The sequence below is a fragment of the Helianthus annuus genome, chromosome 8 (genome assembly GCF_002127325.2).
Source record: "Helianthus annuus cultivar XRQ/B chromosome 8, HanXRQr2.0-SUNRISE, whole genome shotgun sequence".
NCBI lineage: Eukaryota > Viridiplantae > Streptophyta > Magnoliopsida > Asterales > Asteraceae > Helianthus > Helianthus annuus.
The window spans coordinates 51,323,506-51,345,864 of record NC_035440.2 but is presented as its reverse complement, the minus strand read 5'-3'; the positions used below and the strand labels follow the sequence as shown (position 1 = coordinate 51,345,864).

At 35.7% G+C, this 22,359-nt stretch overlaps 2 protein-coding genes across 2 annotated transcripts; both read left to right on the top strand.

Moving 5' to 3' along the window:
* The first annotated feature begins 10,333 nt into the window (after nt 1-10,333).
* LOC110871117 lies at nt 10,334-13,196 on the top strand. The gene is made up of 3 exons (XM_022120062.2): nt 10,334-10,468; nt 12,547-12,901; nt 12,981-13,196. The coding sequence occupies exons 2-3, from the start codon at nt 12,551-12,553 to the stop codon at nt 13,179-13,181; spliced, it is 552 nt and encodes a 183-aa protein (XP_021975754.1). The 5' UTR covers nt 10,334-10,468; nt 12,547-12,550; the 3' UTR covers nt 13,182-13,196.
* A 298-nt stretch (nt 13,197-13,494) lies between these two features.
* Nucleotides 13,495-13,991, top strand: LOC110869996. The gene is made up of 2 exons (XM_022119193.2): nt 13,495-13,603; nt 13,680-13,991. The coding sequence occupies exons 1-2, from the start codon at nt 13,529-13,531 to the stop codon at nt 13,989-13,991; spliced, it is 387 nt and encodes a 128-aa protein (XP_021974885.1). The 5' UTR covers nt 13,495-13,528.
* Nucleotides 13,992-22,359: the final 8,368 nt, after the last annotated feature.

Genomic DNA, 22,359 nt, shown 5'->3' with positions numbered 1-22,359 from the left:
CGCCAATACCTAAGTCGTCGATACCATATGTTGAATTTCTTCCAATAATTAGGTCGGTTCTTTATGTCCGGAATTTGAACTATCACCCTCTTTTGATGTGTTCCTTTTTCTCTTAATTGTCTTCCCCCCTCTTCCAGTAGAAGTTTCTAGGATTCCTAATACTTTATCCTTAAATCCTTTCCCCCATATATTCTTAACGTATTTAACCTCGTTGAATATATCTTCCCCGGTCATAGGATTTGCAGTAGTTCCCCATTCTTGTTTTCCATTGAACGCCTTCGTTTGCTTTCTGAAAGGACGGTTATATGGTAGATATCTTCTGTGACCAGCATAACTCTGCTTGGATGAGAAAGGAAGTCTACAACATTGAGTTTCTTTTCGACACACTACACAACCATGGAATCCACTATAAGGGCAGCCACATAGTGTACCAAGAGCAGGGTAATCATTAATCGTCCATAAAACAACTGCACGTAGGATAAATTTTTCTTGTGCATAGGCGTCATATGTTTCAACTCCTTCTTCAAATAAGAGTTGTAGATCATCAATCAAAGGATCCAAAAACACATCAATATCGTTTCCAAGCGTTCCCGATATTTGTACCGAAAGCATGATAAACCTTCTTTTCATACACAACCAAGGCGGAAGGTTGTAAATGACAGCTAAAACCGGCCAAACACTATGATTTCTATTACCTCTATTTACGTCAACCCCATCTGTGGAAATGCCAAGCCGAAGATTTCTTGGATCGTCAGCAATTTCGGGAAATTGGTTATCTATGGCTTGCCATGCAGGTGAATCTGATGGGTGGCATAAAACACCGGGTTTTTTGGAACCGGTTGTGACACCTCGTATTTTCGAACTTTCCATTTTTGGCAAGTCTACTTGTACTTTCTATTTTTGTAAGTTGTACCTTTGTGGTATTTGATTCTATTCCCAAATTTTACTCGGGACTTGAAATCATAATGAAAATGCATGATTTTATCCATATTTGTGTTTGAATGCTATGTTGAAACAATTGATAACACGTTGAAACTATGATAAGCACGTAAAAACAGAGAAATTTAATCTTAATCTCAGCTCTTAAATTCATCGTTGCCAAGAGATTATCCTAAACGGTACGAAAATTGGGAATTTATACGTTAATTCGGTAAAAATATCAAAATTTGGGTTAAAATGATTTTTATATTATTAACATTTTAAATAAATAAATTAACAATTAAAATTAAATAAATAAATATTTTTCTGATTTTTTATGATTTTTAAGTATTTTGGTTAATTAAACTAACTCCGTTAGTGAAAACCTAGTTAAACCAGCTAACTGGGTTAATTTTATCAAAGGGCAGCACTAACTGAGTTAGAAAACTCAGTTAGTGGCTAACCCAGTTAGTTAGTCTGTTATTTAAAGAAAAGGGGTTCATATGCGTGCAACCGGAATCGAACTCAAGACCTCAACTTCATCAAACACGCGCATTAACCAACTGGACTGTCTTCGTTATTGTATTGAATTCCAGAAACCATTACATTTAACACAACTTTAATGACGCGAATTTAAATGTTTAACCGCCAAACGGTTCTTCTTCTTCGACTTCTAATCTTCTTAACCGGAACTGACCTTCCGTTTACTTGTAACCGACATCCGACGACCCTTATAAAACCCGACCCAAACTCTTACCTATCTCCTTTCACACCCGACGTCCGAATCAAAAACCGAAACCAACCGAAAGCGAACCGCATACGATCATCTTCGTTTCGCCGGAGCACCGCTTTCACTCGCCGGAATCTCCACCGTCTGCCACCACCCTCGTCGGAACTGTGAGCCACTCTTCGCCGTCGAACCACCATCCGTTCGGTACGAAATCCCGTTTCCGATTCCGTTTTTTTTATTTATTTATTATATTAACAGTTCCGTTCCTTATTTTTTCTTATAAATCCAGTTTTATTTCTATTATTATTATTATTATTATTATTAATACTATTATTATTAACAGTTTATTATTAGTATGTTTATCATTCTATTAATATATTATTACTATATTATTATTTACATAATTCAGATATAATTCTTATTAATATAAAAACAGAATAATTAGTATTATTATTATTTTTATTAGAAAAACAGATTTATATAATCATTATTATTGTTAAACTGATTTACTAATATTATTATAAGGCAGATTTATTAGTATTATTATTATTAAAACAGATTTATTAATATAACTATTATTTTTATTAAAACAGATTTATTAGTATATTTTTAAAATCTGAAATTTAATTTTATAACAGAATTATTATTCTGTTTTATTTATAAAATCAGAGTTCATATTTTATTTTAATCAGAATTGTTATTTATTTTAAATCAGAAATTATATTTCAGAATTATTATTAAATCAGAATTTATATTCTAAAAATCAGAATTTTTATTTTTATTAAATCAGAATTAGCATTTTATATATATATATATATATATAATAATAATCAGAATTATTATATAAATAGATTTACTTAGATTAGAATTATATTTATATAATCAGATTTAATATTAATCTATAATATTTATATATATATATATATATATATATATATATATATATATCAATATTATTTTTTTAGTGTCAAAAAAATCAGAATTTATTATTTATGTAATCCAGAATTTTAGTAATAATATTTTATTTTGGTAAAATCTTATTATAGTGATATATAAAAATCAGTATCTATTTTACTCCATTATTTATAAATAAATTGTCATATATTTTATAAAAATATGAAACATATGATTGTTAATTTAGACATGTTTATATTATTCTAAAATGCCTTGTTATTTAATAATCTATAAATTCCCAATATTTAACAAATCCTCAAAATTAATAGGGTAATTCTCTTGTGCACATCCTCTTGCGAAATCCCTGATTCTTAATCTTTTCCAAGAAATACGCAACGCAACCTAAGGTGAGTATACATGACCCATTTTCTATTTTACACTTTTGGGTGTAGTATGCATTTCCTACATCAAAAACACTATGTTAAACATTTTTGCACTGTCAATCCACATTTCATGTGAATCTATTTGACTCATGTTAATCATGTTATGCTAATGTTAAACATTTATGACTGTGTGTTCATTAACTTTGCAAGCCTCCCCTAACAATGGCAGCGCTGTAGGTTGTAACGCCCCTCCCATAATATTATGGGTATTGTTAGGTTTATTCTATATTACTCATGTTACCACCCTTCTAGGGTTAGGCTATGTTAATTGCGTTAAACTTTGGTTTGAACACATAGTTTCATCGTTACGAGTATAACTGTTAATATGAAATCAGGTATTCACGTGGATTTGATCATGTTAAACTATTTTAATCATATTATACTATATTCAAACTTGTATACTCGCCAACATGTTTTGTTGACTTTATTTTAAATGCATACTGCAGGATGAGGAATCAAGATCTGAAGAAATAAATAGGATGGCCTAGAAACCCACCTATGAAATAAACTTTGTTTAATGTTTGTTATTTCCTTTTTGACTATGTATGAAACTTTGCAATTTTAATAAATGAAATTTAATTATATTGTCACATTTAGTGTTATGATGTCTTTGAACAGTTTGTACGTCTCATCCCGATGTTTCCGCCATCGGTTGGGGTGTGACAGATTGGTATCAGAGCCATAACTATAGGGAATTAGGTAAGATTGCCATACTTTTCCCTAGTTTATAGTAGGAGTACTCTGATACCAGATTGGTACAGAGCCATAACTATAGGGAATTAGGTAGGATTGCCTTACTTTTCCCTAGTCTATAGTAGGAGTACTCTGATATCAGATTGGTATCAGAGCCATAACTATAGGGAATTAGGTAGAATTCCTATACTTTTCCCTAGTCTATAGTAGGAGTACTCTGATACCAGATTGGTATCAGAGCCATAACTATAGGGAATTAGGAAAAGTAGGAATGCTTTTACCTAGTCTATAGTTTAGGAGCTTTCTCATTTATTTGCTGTTTAAGACAATATTCCCTTCTCTCTTCCTTGCTTCCCTCTATTCTTTTGGACTTCTAATATACAAGCCTTTCCTAAGGCTAACACAATACACACATGGAAGCTGTGAAGACACTCATGTAATACAATCGAAATGATTCATCAAGATAGGGGTGATTCCCACACTTGGTGATGATTTTCACTCAGCTATACTTTGATTTTTGCACGAAATCTACCCTCAAGTTAGGAGTGATATCCAAACCTTGTTGGGAGTTTTCCATTTCATATTCTAGTGGACCCTCATCTTTGGATGAGTACCAACCACATCAGGGTACGATGTTATCAAGTTAGAGGTGAAACTCGCACCTTGTTAACTAGTCCCATTCCTTGATTTTCGATCTCGCCAAAGTTTCGATTTTCCCAATCAATTAAGGACGTGTAGTAACTGGAAGGACAATACCGTTAGTCGCTCCTCGATGAGAGTATTTGTCTATTAGGCCAAAACACGTCTCCTTAATTCGAAAAGGATTTCGATTCACTTTGGAATAGTCTTATGTTACGTTCCGTGACAATCCATATTTTTATGATAAATCTCTTTTTATGTTATCTCAATTATTATGTGATTTACATTTGAGCGTTATCTTCATTTCAAGTTTGGGAACACGAATCACGTTATTATCGCAATCTAAAACAATTAATAATTACTCCATCGTGAACAAACTAAATTTATCTTGCTTTCATTATACATGATATTCTATGTGTAACACCATGTTATTCTATGTGCAATGCTATGTTATTCTATGTGAAACTATTTGGCAATTTATGTGAAAAACAATGTGCTATGTGATGCATACATGAAACCAATTTTCCTAAACAAAAACATTATGATCAAAGTCTCATTTATTATTTAGATATAATCTTTTCAAAAGTTTCCTCTTAGATTTCGAGGACGAAATCTCCTAAAGTAGGGGAGACTGTGACACCTCGTATTTTCGAACTTTCCATTTTTGGCAAGTCTACTTGTACTTTCTATTTTTGTAAGTTGTACCTTTGTGGTATTTGATTCTATTCCCAAATTTTACTCGGGACTTGAAATCATAATGAAAATGCATGATTTTATCCATATTTGTGTTTGAATGCTATGTTGAAACAATTGATAACACGTTGAAACTATGGTAAGCACGTAAAAACAGAGAAATTTCATCTTAATCTCAGCTCTTAAATTCATCGATGCCAAGAGATTACCCTAAACCGTACGAAAATTGGGAATTTATACGTTAATTCGGTAAAAATATCAAAATTTGGGTTAAAATGATTTTTATATTATTAACATTTTAAATAAATAAATTATCAATTAAAATTAAATAAATAAATATTTTTCTGATTTTTTTATGATTTTTAAGTATTTTGGTTAATTAAACTAACTCCGTTAGTGAAAACCTAGTTAAACCAGCTAACTGGGTTAATTTTATCAAAGGGCAGCACTAACTGAGTTAGAAAACTCAGTTAGTGGCTAACCCAGTTAGTTAGTCTGTTATTTTAAAAAAAGGGGTTCATATGCGTGCAACCGGAATCGAACTCAAGACTCAACTTCATCAAACACGCGCATTAACCAACTGGACTGTCTTCGTTATTGTATTGAATTCCAGAAACCATTACATTTAACACAACTTTAATGACGCGAATTTAAATGTTTAACCGCCAAACGGTTCTTCTTCTTCGACTTCTAATCTTCTTAACCGGAACTGACCTTCCGTTTACTTGTAACCGACATCCGACGACCCTTATAAAACCCGACCCAAACTCTTACCTATCTCCTTTCACACCCGACGTCCGAATCAAAAACCGAAACCAACCGAAAGCGAACCGCATACGATCATCTTCGTTTCGCCGGAGCACCGCTTTCACTCGCTGGAATCTCCACCGTCTGCCACCACCCTCGTCGGAACTGTGAGCCGCTCTTCGCCGTCGAACCACCATCCGTTCGGTACGAAATCCCGTTTCCGATTCCGTTTTTTTTTATTTATTTATTATATTAACAGTTCCGTTCCTTATTTTTTCTTATAAATCCAGTTTTATTTCTATTATTATTATTATTATTATTATTATTATTATTAATACTATTATTATTAACAGTTTATTATTAGTATGTTTATCATTCTATTAATATATTATTACTATATTATTATTTACATAATTCAGATATAATTCTTATTAATATAAAAACAGAATAATTAGTATTATTATTATTTTTATTAGAAAAACAGATTTATATAATCATTATTATTGTTAAACTGATTTACTAATATTATTATAAGGCAGATTTATTAGTATTATTATTATTAAAACAGATTTATTAATATAACTATTATTTTTATTAAAACAGATTTATTAGTATATTTTTAAAATCTGAAATTTAATTTTATAACAGAATTATTATTCTGTTTTATTTATAAAATCAGAGTTCATATTTTATTTTAATCAGAATTGTTATTTATTTTAAATCAGAAATTATATTTCAGAATTATTATTAAATCAGAATTTATATTCTAAAAATAAGAATTTTTATTTTTATTAAATCAGAATTAGCATTTTATATATATATATATAATAATCAGAATTATTATATAAATAGATTTACTTAGATTCGAATTATATTTATATAATCAGATTTAATATTAATCTATAATATATATATATATAAATAGATTTACTTAGATTCGAATTATATTTATATAATCAGATTTAATATTAATCTATAATATTTATATATATATATATATATATATATATATATATATATATATATCAATATTATTTTTTTAGTGTCAAAAAAATCAGAATTTATTATTTATGTAATCCAGAATTTTAGTAATAATATTTTATTTTGGTAAAATCTTATTATAGTGATATATAAAAATCAGTATCTATTTTACTCCATTATTTATAAATAAATTGTCATATATTTTATAAAAATATGAAACATATGATTGTTAATTTAGACATGTTTATATTATTCTAAAATGCCTTGTTATTTAATAATCTATAAATTCCCAATATTTAACAAATCCTCAAAATTAATAGGGTAATTCTCTTGTGCACATCCTCTTGGGAAATCCCTGATTCTTAATCTTTTCCAAGAAATACGCAACGCAACCTAAGGTGAGTATACATGACCCATTTTCTATTTTACACTTTTGGGTGTAGTATGCATTTCCTACATCAAAAACACTATGTTAAACATTTTTGCACTGTCAATCCACATTTCATGTGAATCTATTTGACTCATGTTAATCATGTTATGCTAATGTTAAACATTTATGACTGTGTGTTCATTAACTTTGCAAGCCTCCCCTAACAATGGCAGCGCTGTAGGTTGTAACGCCCCTCCCATAATATTATGGGTATTGTTAGGTTTATTCTATGTTACTCATGTTACCACCCTTCTAGGGTTAGGCTATGTTAATTGCGTTAAACTTTGGTTTGAACACATAGTTTCATCGTTACGAGTATAACTGTTAATATGAAATCAGGTATTCACGTGGATTTGATCATGTTAAACTATTTTAATCATATTATACTATATTCAAACTTGTATACTCGCCAACATGTTTTGTTGACTTTATTTTAAATGCATACTGCAGGATGAGGAATCAAGATCTGAAGAAATAAATAGGATGGCCTAGAAACCCACCTATGAAATAAACTTTGTTTAATGTTTGTTATTTCCTTTTTGACTATGTATGAAACTTTGCAATTTTAATAAATGAAATTTAATTGTATTGTCACATTTAGTGTTATGATGTCTTTGAACAGTTTGTACGTCTCATCCCGATGTTTCCGCCATCGGTTGGGGTGTGACACCGGTGGCGTGCCATAATAAATCTTTTGCTATACTCTTAGCTTGAAAGAGTCGTTTCAATCGTGGTATTATGGGAAAGTACCACATTACCTTTGCAGGAATATTTTCATACATTATTTTAGTGTTCTCATCCACCTTCCACCTTGACTTCCCACAAGTTGGACATACAACCAAGTCTTTGTACTCCTTCCTGTAAAGAATGCAGTCGTTGATGCATACATGTATCCTTGTATATCCTGAACCCATTTCCTTCATTTTCTTTTTTGCCTCATATGTATTGTTAACCATTTCGTTACCTTCAGGTAGCATCTTTTTCAACAAAACTAGAAGTTCAGTAAAGCACTTATCTGAGACTCCATGCTTACTCTTCAAGTTGACTAGTTGAACGAATGCGGACAACTTTGTGAAGTTTGGACATCCTTTATAAAGGGGCTTCTCAGCATCAACAAGTAGTTCCTGAAGCTTCTCATAGTCCTCTGTGAAATTATCTTCTGTGGCATTTACCATTTCTATTGTTTCCGTGGCATCTGTTGGAATTTCGGTGTCAAAATACTCTGTATGAAGCACATTTTTAACTGGCTCATCTTTTTCTCCATGTTTTATCCACCTTGTATAATTTGGATCAATTCCCTTATTGAACAAGTGATGATCCACTTCATCCAAAGGAAGAGAGTAGTGGTTTAAACAATTTATACATGGACATGGAAATTTTGTTTTTTGTTTAGTTTTTTTTGGGTCGATGTTCGTCGACATCTTCAAATTGCGAACTGCGTAATCTAGAAATGCTGCAACTCCATCCATATACGGTTTTTTGGTTCTATCGGTTAACATCCAAGACTTATCCATCCTTTAATCACGACCTGGTACATAAGCATAGTAGAGTAAAAACACATTAGAATAAAAATACGACAAGGTATGTAGAGAAACATCATATAATATACGCATCCTTATGATTGTCAAATTTTATTGCCTGATCACCGACCAAGCAATAAATACAGGGCTGTATTTAAAGAACATGCATAAATTAAAGAACATTAGGGTTCCATAGTTCAACAAATCTATATCTGTTGAATATGTTTAAACAATATTTATTAAAGAACATGCATAAATTAGTTGAACACCTTTCAAAATTGTCGAACAACAGCCTTGTAGTTTCGTATGATGCAGCCTTCTTTTCGTAACAACAGGGTTTGTATATATGCAGCCTTCAAAATTGTCCAACATGTAGCCTTCAAAATTGTCGAACAGTAGGGTTACGTATGATGGTGCCTTGTTTCTAATTCTAATTGGGATTTGCGATGATACAAAACAATCACAGTAGATTTACTCTGTTTTGGTTATTTTTAAATAAAAAGGACGATTAAAGTTGGTGTTTTTATAAATTAAAAACCAATTAAGGCTCAGTGATGGCCAACTAAGCCCAGTGGTGATCAAATAGACCCAATGATGGTCATTTAGGCCAAATGATGGTTAATTGCAGTTTTTTAGCTCAATGATGGTCAATTAGGTCCAATGAAAGTCAACTAGGTCTGATGATTGTCAGTTAGCTTCAATGATAGTTAGTTGAGCTTAATAAAGATCAATTAGGGCTAACGAAGGCTATTTAGGGTTGTTAAGCTCAATGATGGCCAATTACGCCCAATGACGGTCAATTAGACCCAACGATGGTCAGTTAGGGTTGTTGAGCTCAATGATTGTCAATTAGGCCCAATGACGGTCAATTAGACCCAACGATGGTAAACTAGGTTCAATGAAGGTCAGTTAGAGTTGTTAAGGCTCAGTGATGGCCAACTAAGCCCAGTGGTGATCAAATAGACCCAATCATGGTCATTTAGGCCAAATGATGGTTAATTGCAGTTTTTTAGCTCAATGATGGTCAATTAGGTCCAATGAAAGTCAACTAGGTCTGATGATTGTCAGTTAGCTTCAATGATAGTTAGTTGAGCTTAATAAAGGTCAATTAGGCCTAATGAAACGAGCCGAGCCTTATCGAGCCCGAGTCGAGCTTGAGCCTCAAAACAAAGCTCGTTTGTTTATCGAGCCCGAGCTCGAGCTCTCATAAGTCAATCGAGCTCGGGCTCGGCTCGACTCGTTTGCACCCCTAAGTATGGGTATGAATTTCGGACACGACCCGAAAAACAACATGAACCATAGGAAAATTGACCAATAGGGACTAAATTAGTATGATCATTATTGAATTTCGGACACGACCCGAAAATCGTATCATACTGTATGAACCCGAACGTGACTCGTTTAACCCGATTTTTTTAATTTTTTTTTCTGAATTTAATATATTAAAATTAAAATTTACTTAAAAACATAATTGCATATAATAATATCATATCTAAAAATATAATTTTAATTTTCGTTTCCCACCACTTCCCAAAAAATTATAATTTCCCTCTCTTTCTCTTGTGTATCCAACCTAAAACATGTTCATTTTTAGTTTTCCCCCTGTTTTCCTTTAACCCTAAATGGATTCCCCTCCCAAAATTCATACCCAGATCTCGTACTGATACCCCTCTTCTGTTTTTGTTTAACAAGCTTCTTGTTTTGGCATTACGATAAAGAGAGAAAGAAACCAGACACGAAGCATCTCCTTTGAATCCATCTAATCTCTCCTCTGATTAAGGTAAGTGCAAGAACCCTATTTTCTTTGCATTTATTCAAAAAGCGTTTTGTGGTTGTTTAGTCAGACCCTGTAAGCAGTAATCTGCAAGTTCATTTTTTTTGTGGATACAATAAACTTAAAATGATTCAAGATTTAAACTTTGTTGATAAAACTCCACAGATTCGTGAAAACTATGACATTCGTCCTGAAGTTCATGCGTTTGATTGTTGATTTGTAGTGATTCGTTATGATTGATTTTTGTCAATTTTAGTTATAGTTAGATAATTAGGTGAAAATTTGTAGTTAGTTTCAGATTTGTGGTGATTCATAATGCTCGTTTGTTGTTAATTTTAGTTCTAGTTAGGTGATTCGGTGAAAATTTCAAGTTGAATTTTAGGTTATGTAGAAGTTTGATTGATTATTTTGACCCGTTAAAGCAGTTTGGGTGGGAATAGTACGGGTTGAAACGGTCCGCGTCGAAACAATTCGGGTCGAAAAGATTCTCGTCAAAGCATTTCGGTTATAAACGGTTCCGTCAAAACAGCACGGGTCGAAATGGTTCGCTTTGATTTTTAGAAGTTTGATTGATTATTAAGGAGTTGAGTGCCAATAAAGAATTGCATGGGTGCCTAATATAAAATATAATTAGGTGCCTATATTGATTTTCGCCATTTTTAGGACAAAAGTGTACTGCATTTAAGAAGTTCAGGGGTTGCCTAGGACCCTCCTGGGCTTCAAGTATACTGCATTGAAGACTACAACTTAAATAAGAAATGTTAAGCCAAAATAACCAAACGAAAATATGTTGCTGCTTACATAAGTCATAATTCTAATTCAAATACCAAACTGATATGCTGCTGATACTAAAAATTTCAGATCGGGATGTTACATTAACCTCAAGTATTATACAATTGAGTTCTAATGTTGTGTTTGGTTGTCAAATGAATTGGAATCCTCAATCCATCACCCCGGCACCCACAACCACCAGTTCGGGTCGAAACGGTTCGGGCCGAAGCGGTTCGGGTCGAAACGGTTCGGGCCGAAGCGGTTCAGGTTGAAACGGTTTGGGTTGAAGCGGTTTGATTCGAAATGGTACGGATCGAAACAGTTCACGTCGAAACGGTTTGATTCGAAACCCGTCCCGTGCGGAAACTCGTGTTTTATAATGACAGTTGAATATGAATATCATGTTTTATGAGGTTTATGCATTATATATAGATTATAGACTTTGGCTCCTTGACCCATTTTGACCCGTTACTCCATTAGTTAATGACAGTTGAATCTGAATATCATGTTTTATAATGACAGTTGAATCTGAATAGTTATGTTATTGCATTAACCAGCTTAAATAAATACATGTCTATATATCAGTTAAACTAAGATGCAGACTACATGACCTGATTTTTGTGCAACAGCAGTTAAACTAACATGCAGACCTGTTTTTTTTTTTGTTTCGGTTTGGTCTGTTTTTTCAGTTTCGTTTCGAATAGGTTTCAATATTTTCAGTTTTTTTTTGTTTCGTTTCGGTTTTTTGTTTCCGTTTGATCGGTTTATTAGAATATAAGTATTTTTTTTCTTTTTTATTGTAAGTATTTTTTTTCTTTTTTATTATTTTATATATTACGCAACTTGTGTCGTATCCCAGTAATAAAAGGCAAAGCCAAGTTCATTGATTGCCGTATATTGTATCGGGATTTCCATAAGCGCAGCGAGTGCAAAAGTTGCTTCCTTGTGAGCTGGGCTTAGATCTTTGGACATGATACCAGTAAAATTAACAAACTGCAGTTAATAAGGCCAAAGTACCGTGAGATGTCTTTTGAGATAAAAACTACTAATGTCATCTTCAAACCAACAACAGTCCCTCCAACCTTTAAAAAAATTTCCTAATAACCAAACCTCTATAAAGAAAACTAGTAATAAACATTCTAAAAAACTTGAATATGAAAAGAGTTTATTGAAAGTGAGGGATGTGTTTGTACCTGAAACTATCCCATCGGGTCGGGACGGGTTCGGGTCAGAACGGGTCAAACTCATTTCTGGAAAATTTATTCATTCTCTTTATTGTATATAATAACAACTTTTGTCAAACTCATTTCTAGCATCATGGAAGTTGAAGAAGAAATCATGGAAGTTGAAGAAGAAAGCGATTTCTCGGATAGGGATTTGACAGGTGAATCTGAAAGCGATTTCTCGGATATGGATTTGACAGCACACAAAACAAAAACACCGAAGAGGGGGTTGACCAGGTTACCAAAAATGCGAACAGCGTTTACAAACTCGGGTGGAAAAAAACACAAAGTTACATTTGATGAATTGGAGAAGTTTTCTGGGGAATATAGATCAGAATTTTCTAGTTTTTTGGGAGACCTAGTAAGAGAATATGTCGGATTTAGGTTTTTAGCGTGGAAAACAGTGCCAACAGAAGTAAAGGATAAATTGTGGGAGGAAATAATGGTTAATTCTTTTCTCTTAATTATAAATGTATTTTTACATTTTCATGTGACTAACATACAACTTGTATTATATATTGCAGCGTTTTTATGACATTGATGCATGTCGTAGGCGTTTTGTAATGACTCGGCTTGGTGACCTGCTTCGAAATTTTAGAAGAAAAGTGTATGCGGGATACATAGTACCTAACTTAGGTAAACCAAAGAAACTTGCACGAATTCCTAAGAGGTATCGTTCAATGGTAGAGCAAACAGACTGGGACAAGTTTGTAACATATACATAATCAGACGAGTTTAAGGTTTTAATCTTTTATTCTAATGTTCATCATTATTTTATTTTAAATATAATTTTAAACTCTAATGAAATAATTACAAATTTTGTTGTAAGGATGTGTCAAATAAGATAAAAACAGCACGATCAAAATACGTTTATGATCATCACTTGGGACGAGGAGGGTATGCTTATCTAAGAGACAAACCGGTAACTTCATTTCTTCAATTAAAGTTTTTTTTGTGCTTATAATGATTTTTTGTTTGTATGTCTGATGTGTGTGTCCGTTATTTTTGTTGTATATATTACAAGGTACAAAATAACAAACTTTCAGTTGATGAGATCCCCTCTCGTGCTTTAATGTGGAGGAAAGCAAGGGAAAACAAAAACGGAGAATACAAGAATGTTGATGTAAAAGACATAGCTAATAAAATAGTAAGTTCAACTTTAAACTTTTTTGGTTTATTTTTAATTACTATAATACATGTTTATTTGTTAACAATTTCTACAGATTGACACTGAAACGCAAATTAAAGATGGATCCGTGAACCTTGATCCGGGCACGGATGCACTCACATTAGTATTTGGCAAAGAAAAAGGTGGGTATTTAAAAGGTGTTGGTTATGGAGTGACTTCTAGTAGATATTGGCAGAGTCCTCGAACAAAAGGATCATCAAAAGAACGAATTGCACAACTGGAGTTTCAACTACATAACGAGAGACTTGAGCGTGGGAAAAAAGATGAACAAATTAAGACCCTTTCGATGCAGATGGCAGAAACAAATAACACACTTAATCAAGTTTTAGCTCATCTGGCTGCATGATGCGTGTCAGTGTATATATAATTTAGATGTATAATTAAGCCCTTTTTACACTTTTAGCCAAGTTTTAAATTTATAAAACACGATATTCACTAACACTAAACACACATATGGGCAAGTGCACCCATCGTGGACGTAGTATAGTGTTGGTAAGATACCGAGGTCGTCCAAGGACACAAGAGCTTTTAATACCGGTTTATCCTCAACGTCTAATCAAATAAAAAAGTAAGAAAAATGTTTTTAAACTAAGAAAATAAAAACTAACTAAATGCTGAAAAATAAAAATAAAATAAAACAGATAGACAAGATGAATCACTTGGATCCGACACGTGTATTAGTATAACCTTTGATTATTTTCGCACTTTTGCACTTGTTTAAGAGATTATCTTAGTTATTGTAGTAGGCCCCTCTTTTGAAGGCGACGTTACCCTCAACCCAGTAGTTTGAGTCGGCAAGGATACAATCCTAAAGGGTCGGATTATTGAAAGATAATGAATTAAGTTATTAATGCAAATTGTGGTAGGCCCCGCTTTCGGCGGTGACGTTACCCTCGGCTAAGTAGTCTGAGTCAGCAGGGATACAGTCCTAAATAGCAGGGTTATAGTATTAATAGTAGTTAACTTATGAGGGGGTCAAAGAGTTTGGATCCCCGCCATCCAATACCTATGGGCATTGAAGGAGATCCTACTAAATTTGACCCAGGTCCCAAGCAGGACCTCTAAACGCTGAACAAGGGCAAGACCCTTACCAAACCGTTCCCTTAACCCCCGACCAGGTAGCCAACATACCTCCATATAGACCGTGGAGATATGAATAGTGAAAATCTTTTATTTTATATAGACAGTAAAATAATGCCAAGACACCACGGACAAATGATAAGGAAAGATCACCTTCAACATAAGCAACTAGTTATTAAAGTCATTAATACAAAACCAAATAAAAAGTGCAAAAGATTGAAAATAAAAAGTATTATACTAAACACTTGTCTTCACCAAGTGATGTAAGAGACTTAGGCAAACATGGCCTTGATTGTCAAGAACTCTTACGATCAATCTTGGATCCCGAGACGACTCACACACTCTACGATGGACAATGGATGATGGTGGTGGATGATGGTGTTATGGTGGTGGTGGGTGGTGGATGAAGTGTGAGAGAGGTGGTGTGCCAAGGGATGAGTTGAAATGAAACCAAGCACTCCTATTTATAGGCTGAACAGAAGGCTGGGCACGGCCCCGTGTCCACTGGACACGCCCCCGTGCCCGTCTGACACTCTCTCTCCTCATTAATTGTAATTCGCAATTATAATTAATGCGCCTGCTGTACTTTCACCACGCCCCCGTGCCCGCTGGACACGGCCCCGTGGTGGGCAATGGAAGCTTCTATAAGTTTGTCTTTTATGCTGCTTCTTGGGCACGGCCCCGTGCTGGCTGAGCACGGGGCGTGTTCAGACTTCTGCTTTCTCTTCTTTGCTCTGGAGGATGCTGTTGAGGGTCCGGGCAGTCTACTTTTATTCCTTTTCTTGTATTTATGCTAGAATTAGTTGTCTTTTTGCTTCTTTTGTGAATTTGAGCTCATTTCATCTTGAAAATACAAAAGGAAGACAAAAACACTCTTTTTCCAACATTAGTACTTAAAAAGGGTTAGTTTTATGCCTTAATTGATGTGATTTATATGTTGCATTTTACACACATCAAATACCCCCACACTTGAACTTTTGCTTGTCCTCAAGCAAAACTCTTTAAATGTGGCTTACACTCCCAAATGGAATAGGTAGAAGAGAAAGTTTTTGGCTTGTCATAGAGTGTCGGGAATCCAAGATCTTTGTAAGTTTTATTTTTATTTATTTACAATCCTATTCGTTATGATTTATTTAGAACGTTTCACAGGATAAATTACTTATTCGGGCATAGCATGCCTTATTAAAATTCCATTTATATACAAGTTCACATACCTCATGGTAGATCACTCAACACTCGGCCGAAGGTGTATTTTTTTAGTGAATCACTCGAGAGCGGCATGGAACTTACGCCTTCCATAGGCTTGCCAAGCAATCAATCCTTCTCCTTTTTAACTTTTTACCTTTGTAATATCAAGAGGACTTTTTGGGTGAAGGGTTAGGTTTGGGTTAAAGGTGGGTGGTTGGGTTAGTGGTTAGTAAAAGGGCGAAAATCGTAAAAAGCGTCGGTTTTCGTGACACACCTTGTTTTTAGTGACTCTTTATTTTGAAGTATTTCTACAAACAAGCTTTTATATAGCTTTTGTTTGTTTTTGACTTCATCATATATATATATATATTTGATAAGTCACATAAAATAGCGAGCTTACGAAAAACCGAGCTTGTTACTAAAATAAAGGATGAAAAATTAAAAAAAAAGGGTTTTTGGTGGGTAAAAAGGGTTTTAGGGTAATGAAATGAAAGGTTTAGGCTCAAAGGGGCTAACTAGGGGGATTTTGGGTAGGTGGTAAAAAAAATGAAAAATAATGGTGTAGAAAGAAAAATATGGTTAGTCTTAATGCCTCCATCACTTACTTGGGTTTAAGTTGGTAAGGACCGGGAATGTATCGTCGTGGCAAGTTCTAGAGTTGTAAGAACCAAGCGGCTATTCACACAAGAAACGAAAAATGAGCATTTAGTCTAAAGATGTATATTTGTATGCTCAATAAAGGCTCAAAACTCACTTTTGTGGGAATGGGTTTTTAATGCGATCAAGTATATATAATCGAATTTTTAACTAGACTTGTTATGCCGTTTCGTAATTTTCTTATGTTGGTTCTTTGTTATCACGACGCTATCGGTTGTAAATTTGTAAAAATATAACACTTTTAGAACTTGTTATTCCCAAATTAAACCAAGACAAGTAAAAAAAAACGAAAAGTTTTTGAAAAAAAATTTGGGGTGTTTAGCGGTTCCAATAGAGTTTTGTGTAAGGCTTGTAATTAGGATTTGCAAAATTCAAGGTTTTAGCATCCCCTCCCCCCCACACTTAAATTACACATTGTCCTCAATGTGTCCCAAAAATAAGATTTTCGGTTGATTAGAATGTGTAAAAGTGGGTTAAAAAGCAAAGATTTATGTTACTGGCAGCTTGGACACGGCCCCGTGTCCACTGGACACGGCCCCGTGGCGAACTGCCTGTAATGAAAACTTACAGAAGATGAACACGGGGGCGTGTCCACTGGACACGGCCTCGTGTCTGGCAAATAATTGCAGGTCAGTAACCAAACAGCAGATCTGGGAGATGAACACGGGGGCGTGTCGGCTGGACACGTCCCCGTGTGGACAGTCTGTGAGCCTGAAAAACAGGTTTTGTCTCCCGGTTTCTCCATTTTGGGGCTGCAAGTGCTAAGGTTTAGCACTCTAACCCTTGCATTGTACCTGTTTAATCACTCAATACCACACCAAGCAAACATAAAACATCCTGATTTACCAACGTCAATTGTCTCCAAGCATAAAGTGAAAATAAAATGAAAATAAAAAAAACAGTTAAAGAAAGTAAATTGTTCAACAAGCGGCACGCAGGCCGTAAATTGTTCGATAGAGAAGGGTACTTAAACCTGTGGGCTCATCACCAACCTGCCCCTTGTTCCTTCAAACCTCTTACTCCATGTCTTCATCGCTATCTCCACCTCCACCCCCATGTCCCGCCATATACTCCCGGATGCTGCCGATATCATCTTGTATATCGTTGATGTTGCGCTCAATAGCTCCGACCCGGTGGTAGGTGTTGTTGGCGAGATTGTAGGCGTTCCTGTTGCACATGAGGTTTTCCTGCAAAAGATCATGTAAACTTTGAAAGTTAGGAAAACCGCCTCCTTGTGAGGAGGATTGACCCGGATCGCCATGGGGTTGGTACTGGTATTAGGGAGGTGGTGCATGAAGAACTAGAGCCTCCTGCGGGTTCCATGCATAATCTTGCGTCCTTTGAAAGCTCATCGTCCCGTCTTCTGCCTCATAAAGCAAGTTCATGGCCCGGCAAATGTGGTAGTCGACTCGTCCCGACCATGGACTTCTTTGAAAGGACCTTGGAATGTTCGTGAAGTGCTTGAAAAGACGGTACACCCATCCCCCAAAGAAGATAGGTGTTGGAGCTCTAGCAAGGCGGTTGAGATGCATGTTTCGCAGTAGGAGATATGGAACATCGAGAGGCTTTTGGTTGTGGACGCAGTGAAGGACAACCAAATCTTTCAACCCCACAACGCCACTACTGTCGTGACGCTGGTTCAGCGAGTAAGTGAGGAGCCTGTGAATGTAGCGGTATAGCGGGTCCCTCAGTTTGGTGCTTTTGGTGCTGCTAGGGTTGTAGATTCCTTCACCTATTTGAGCCCATGCGGCTTGGCGTTCGGTTTCATCCAAGTCTCGTAGCCCCCCAGTATTCTCTTCATTTCCCGATTCCTCTTCACCATATAGCCCTATGATAGATCCAAACTGTGCCATGGAGATTGAGTACGTTGTCCCTCCACATCGAAATGTGACCCCCTCATTGTCAAACGGGTCACACCTTGAGTTGAAAACGAAAGTACTGTAAAACTCCATTGTGCATTGATGCACCGACCGAAGCCGGGTGTTCAATGCAACTGCAAGTGGCCCTCTCACGATGTTGTTGAATCGGTCAAGTTGATTCACCATGGTTAACAAGTCGGTACATGCCCGCCTAGGGTACTCCTCCGGTCTTGTTTGTAGTATCTCATACCGCGCCCTAGCGTCAAGTTCGCTTGCGTTGAACCTTGTGAATTTTGACATCTGAAAGAATACATTAGAAGTTAGTATGAAACAAGGATATTTGGGGTGAAACTGCAAACAGTGGGCTGGACACGGCCCCGTGTTCAGCGGACACGGCCCCGTGTCCAGGTGTCTGTAACCCAAAAAGTTCATTTTTCGTCCCGGTTTCGAAAACCTGAAAATTTTTAGCCCAATAGTAGCGGTTTCCCCCGAAAATGAAACCCTAAGTGTCGTTTTTCCCAAAACAAACCGTTTACCCTTCCAATTTTGTGTTTTTCGGTTCAAAAACAAGGGTTTGGGGTTTTAGTGGAAAATCGAACGAATCTATTTACTTTCTACTACACTAATCTAAACTAATACTAACAGATTTCATCAAAAATTTGAAGTCCGATCCGGATGAACACGAAGAACCCTAGATTTTTCCCCAATTTTTGATGTTTTAACTACATGCAAGTAACTAATCTAACTACTAAAGATGATAGAATCATACCTTGATGTTGTTAAACTCGGTAGTGACGTCGGAAATCTGCGGAAAATCGCCTGAAACCAGAGCGTTTTCGGCAATACGGGGCGTGTGGAATGAGGTAACTGTTATGAAAAGAGGGTTTTATCCCGACAGTTGCCTCGACATGGCCCCGTGTCCAGCGGACACGGCCCCGTGCCGAGCAAAGTTTTTGAAAAAATAATTTTTTTTTTGTGCTCGTGTGCATTCCCCTTATTTCCGAAAATGGCTAGAAGACTTACCGGTTTTTAAACGTACACTTACCTGTTCGTAACATGTCGGGTATGAGTTTATTTGTTAACCGTTTGAAGTGAGATCTCCTCTTCCTCATCCTCAATGGATCCTCGGTAGAGTTTTAGCCGTTGGCCATTGACTTTGAATGGTATCCCATTTCGAGTTTTAATTTCTACTGCACCGTGCAGAAAAACATGGGTGACGGAAAAAGGTCCTGACCACCTAGATTTTAGCTTACCAGGAAATAATCGAAGTCGTGAATTAAACAATAGAACCTGATCTCCTACCCGAAATTCATTAGATTTAATATATTTATCATGTAAATTTTTCATTCTTTCCTTATAAATTTCGGAGTTAGAATATGCATAATTCCTTAGCTCGTCGAATTCATTTATTTGACAAAATCGATTTTTACCGGCAGTTTCTAAATCTAAGTTCACATTTTTTATTGCCCAGTAGGCTTTGTGAGCTATTTCTACTGGCAAGTGACAACTTTTTCCATAGACAAGCTTATATGGGGTTGTGCCTATAGTGGTTTTATAAGCAGTTCGAAAAGCCCATAAAGCATCGTCTAATTTGTCGGCCCATTCTTTTTTATTTATTCCTACGGTTTTTTCAAGTATTCGTTTTAAACCTCGATTAGTCACTTCGGCTTGCCCATTTGTTTGAGGTGATACGCTGTTGAGACCCGGTGATAGACCCCATACCTTGTTAATATTTTTTCGAGTTGATGATTGCAAAAATGGGTACCTCTATCACTTATCAAAGCCTTTGGTGTCCCGAAGCGAGAAAACAGTTTTTTCAGAAATTTTACCACTACTCTTCCATCATTTGTTGGAAGAGCCTCGGCCTCCGCCCATTTAGACAAGTAATCGACTGCCACAAGTATATATTTGTTTCCCTTTGAATGCGGGAAAGGTCCCATGAAATCGAGTCCCCACACATCAAAGATTTCACAAACGAGAATGCCATTTTGAGGCATTTCGTTTTTGGAAGAAATATTACCTGATCTCTGGCAGGCATCACATGTCTTTACAAGGTTTTGTGCATCCTTGTAAATGGTTGGCTAGTAAAATCCTGAATCAAATACCTTTCGTGCGGTACTTGCGGCACCATGATGTCCTCGGTATGGACCTTCATGACAATGACGGAGAATTCTTCGTGCTTCATTACCATGGACACACCTTCGGATGAGCTGGTCGGCACACATTTTGAAAAGATAGGGGTCTTCCCAAAAGTAATGCTTTACATCAGCAAAGAATTTCTTTCTTTGATGATGTGGCCATCCCTTGGTGACTATACCGCTAGCTAGGAAATTAGCGTAGTCGGCATACCATGGCTCTTGTCTACTCTCCATCATTTCCAAGGATTCTGTAGGAAATTTCTCGTTGATTCGCTCTTCTCTGGTCGTTTCCAAAGCTGGGTCTTCTAAGCGTGAGAGATGATCTGCAGCAGTGTTTTCTGCTCCTCTTTTGTCCTTGATTTCGATGTCGAATTCTTGGAGGAGTAGAATCCATCTGATCAAACGGGGTTTTGCGTCTTGTTTCTTGAAGAGGTACCTGATGGCTGCATGGTCTGTATAGACTACAGTTTTAGAAAGAACAAGATAAGAACGGAATTTATCAAAAGCAAACACCACTGCTAGTAATTCTTTTTCTGTAGTTGTATAATTTTCTTGTGCATCATTAAGAGTTTTACTAGCATAATAGATTGGGTGGAAATGCTTTTCTTTTCTTTGTCCCAAGACTGCTCCAACAACAAAGTCACTTGCATCACACGTGATTTCGAAAGGAAATTTCCAATCGGGTGCTATCATGATAGGTGCATTGACTAGCATTTCCTTGAGGGTTAGAAATGCTTGATTGCATTCCTTGTCAAAGATGAAGGGTGCATCTTTTTCAAGTAATTTTGTTAGAGGCCTTGAAATTTTTGAAAAGTCCTTGATAAACCTTCTATAAAATCCGGCATGCCCTAGGAAACTTCTGATTGCTCTTACGGAGGATGGAGGAGGTAATCGAGAAATAGTTTCTATTTTTGCTCGATCAACTTCGATTCCTTCGCTTGAGATTTTGTGACCGAGTACTATTCCCTCTGTTACCATGAAATGGCATTTTTCCCAGTTAAGGGCGAGGTTAGTTTCCTCACATCGGGATAGCATTCGTTCAAGATTATCGAGGCATTGGTCATATGAGTCTCCAAAGATGGAAAAGTCGTCCATGAAGACTTCCATTGTCTTTTCTATCATATCATGGAAAATGGCCACCATACAACGTTGGAATGTTGCAGGCGCATTACATAGACCGAATGGCATGCGTCGATATGCGAAAGTTCCGTAGGGACATGTGAAAGTTGTCTTCTCTTGGTCTTCTGGTGCTATCGGTATTTGAAAATAACCTGAAAAACCATCTAAGAAACAATAAAATTTATGACCGGACAGTCGTTCTAACATTTGATCAATGAAGGGTAAAGGAAAGTGGTCTTTCCTTGTTGCTTCATTTAATCTCCTATAATCTATACAAACTCTCCCTCCGGTGACGGTTCTTGTTGGTATTAATTCATTTTTCCCATTAGTTATTACCGTCATCCCTCCTTTCTTCGGGACTACTTGAACGGGACTTACCCACGGACTATCGGAGATATGGTAGATTATTCCGGCGTCAAGCAGCTTAATGACTTCATTTTTAACCACTTCTTGAACATTGGGATTCACTCTTCGTTGTGGTTGAATTACTGTTTTGTAGTCATCATTCATTAAAATTTTGTGCGTGCACATGGAAGGGCTTATTCCTTTAATATCTACAAGCTTCCAAGCGATCGCGTTTTTGTGTTTTTTAAGTAGGTTAACTAATTTCTCTTTTTCTACGTTACTTAATTTAGATGAAATAATTACAGGTAAACTACCATCTTTGCCTAGA

Coding starts and splice junctions, on each gene's coding strand:
- LOC110871117 (XM_022120062.2), top strand. CDS start 12,551: ATGGAAGTTGAAGAAGAAATCATGGAAGTTGAAGAAGAAAGCGATTTC. Junction 12,902..12,980: donor AATTGTGGGAGGAAATAATG/GTTAATTCTTTT, acceptor TATATATTGCAG/CGTTTTTATGACATTGATGC.
- LOC110869996 (XM_022119193.2), top strand. CDS start 13,529: ATGTGGAGGAAAGCAAGGGAAAACAAAAACGGAGAATACAAGAATGTT. Junction 13,604..13,679: donor AAGACATAGCTAATAAAATA/GTAAGTTCAACT, acceptor CAATTTCTACAG/ATTGACACTGAAACGCAAAT.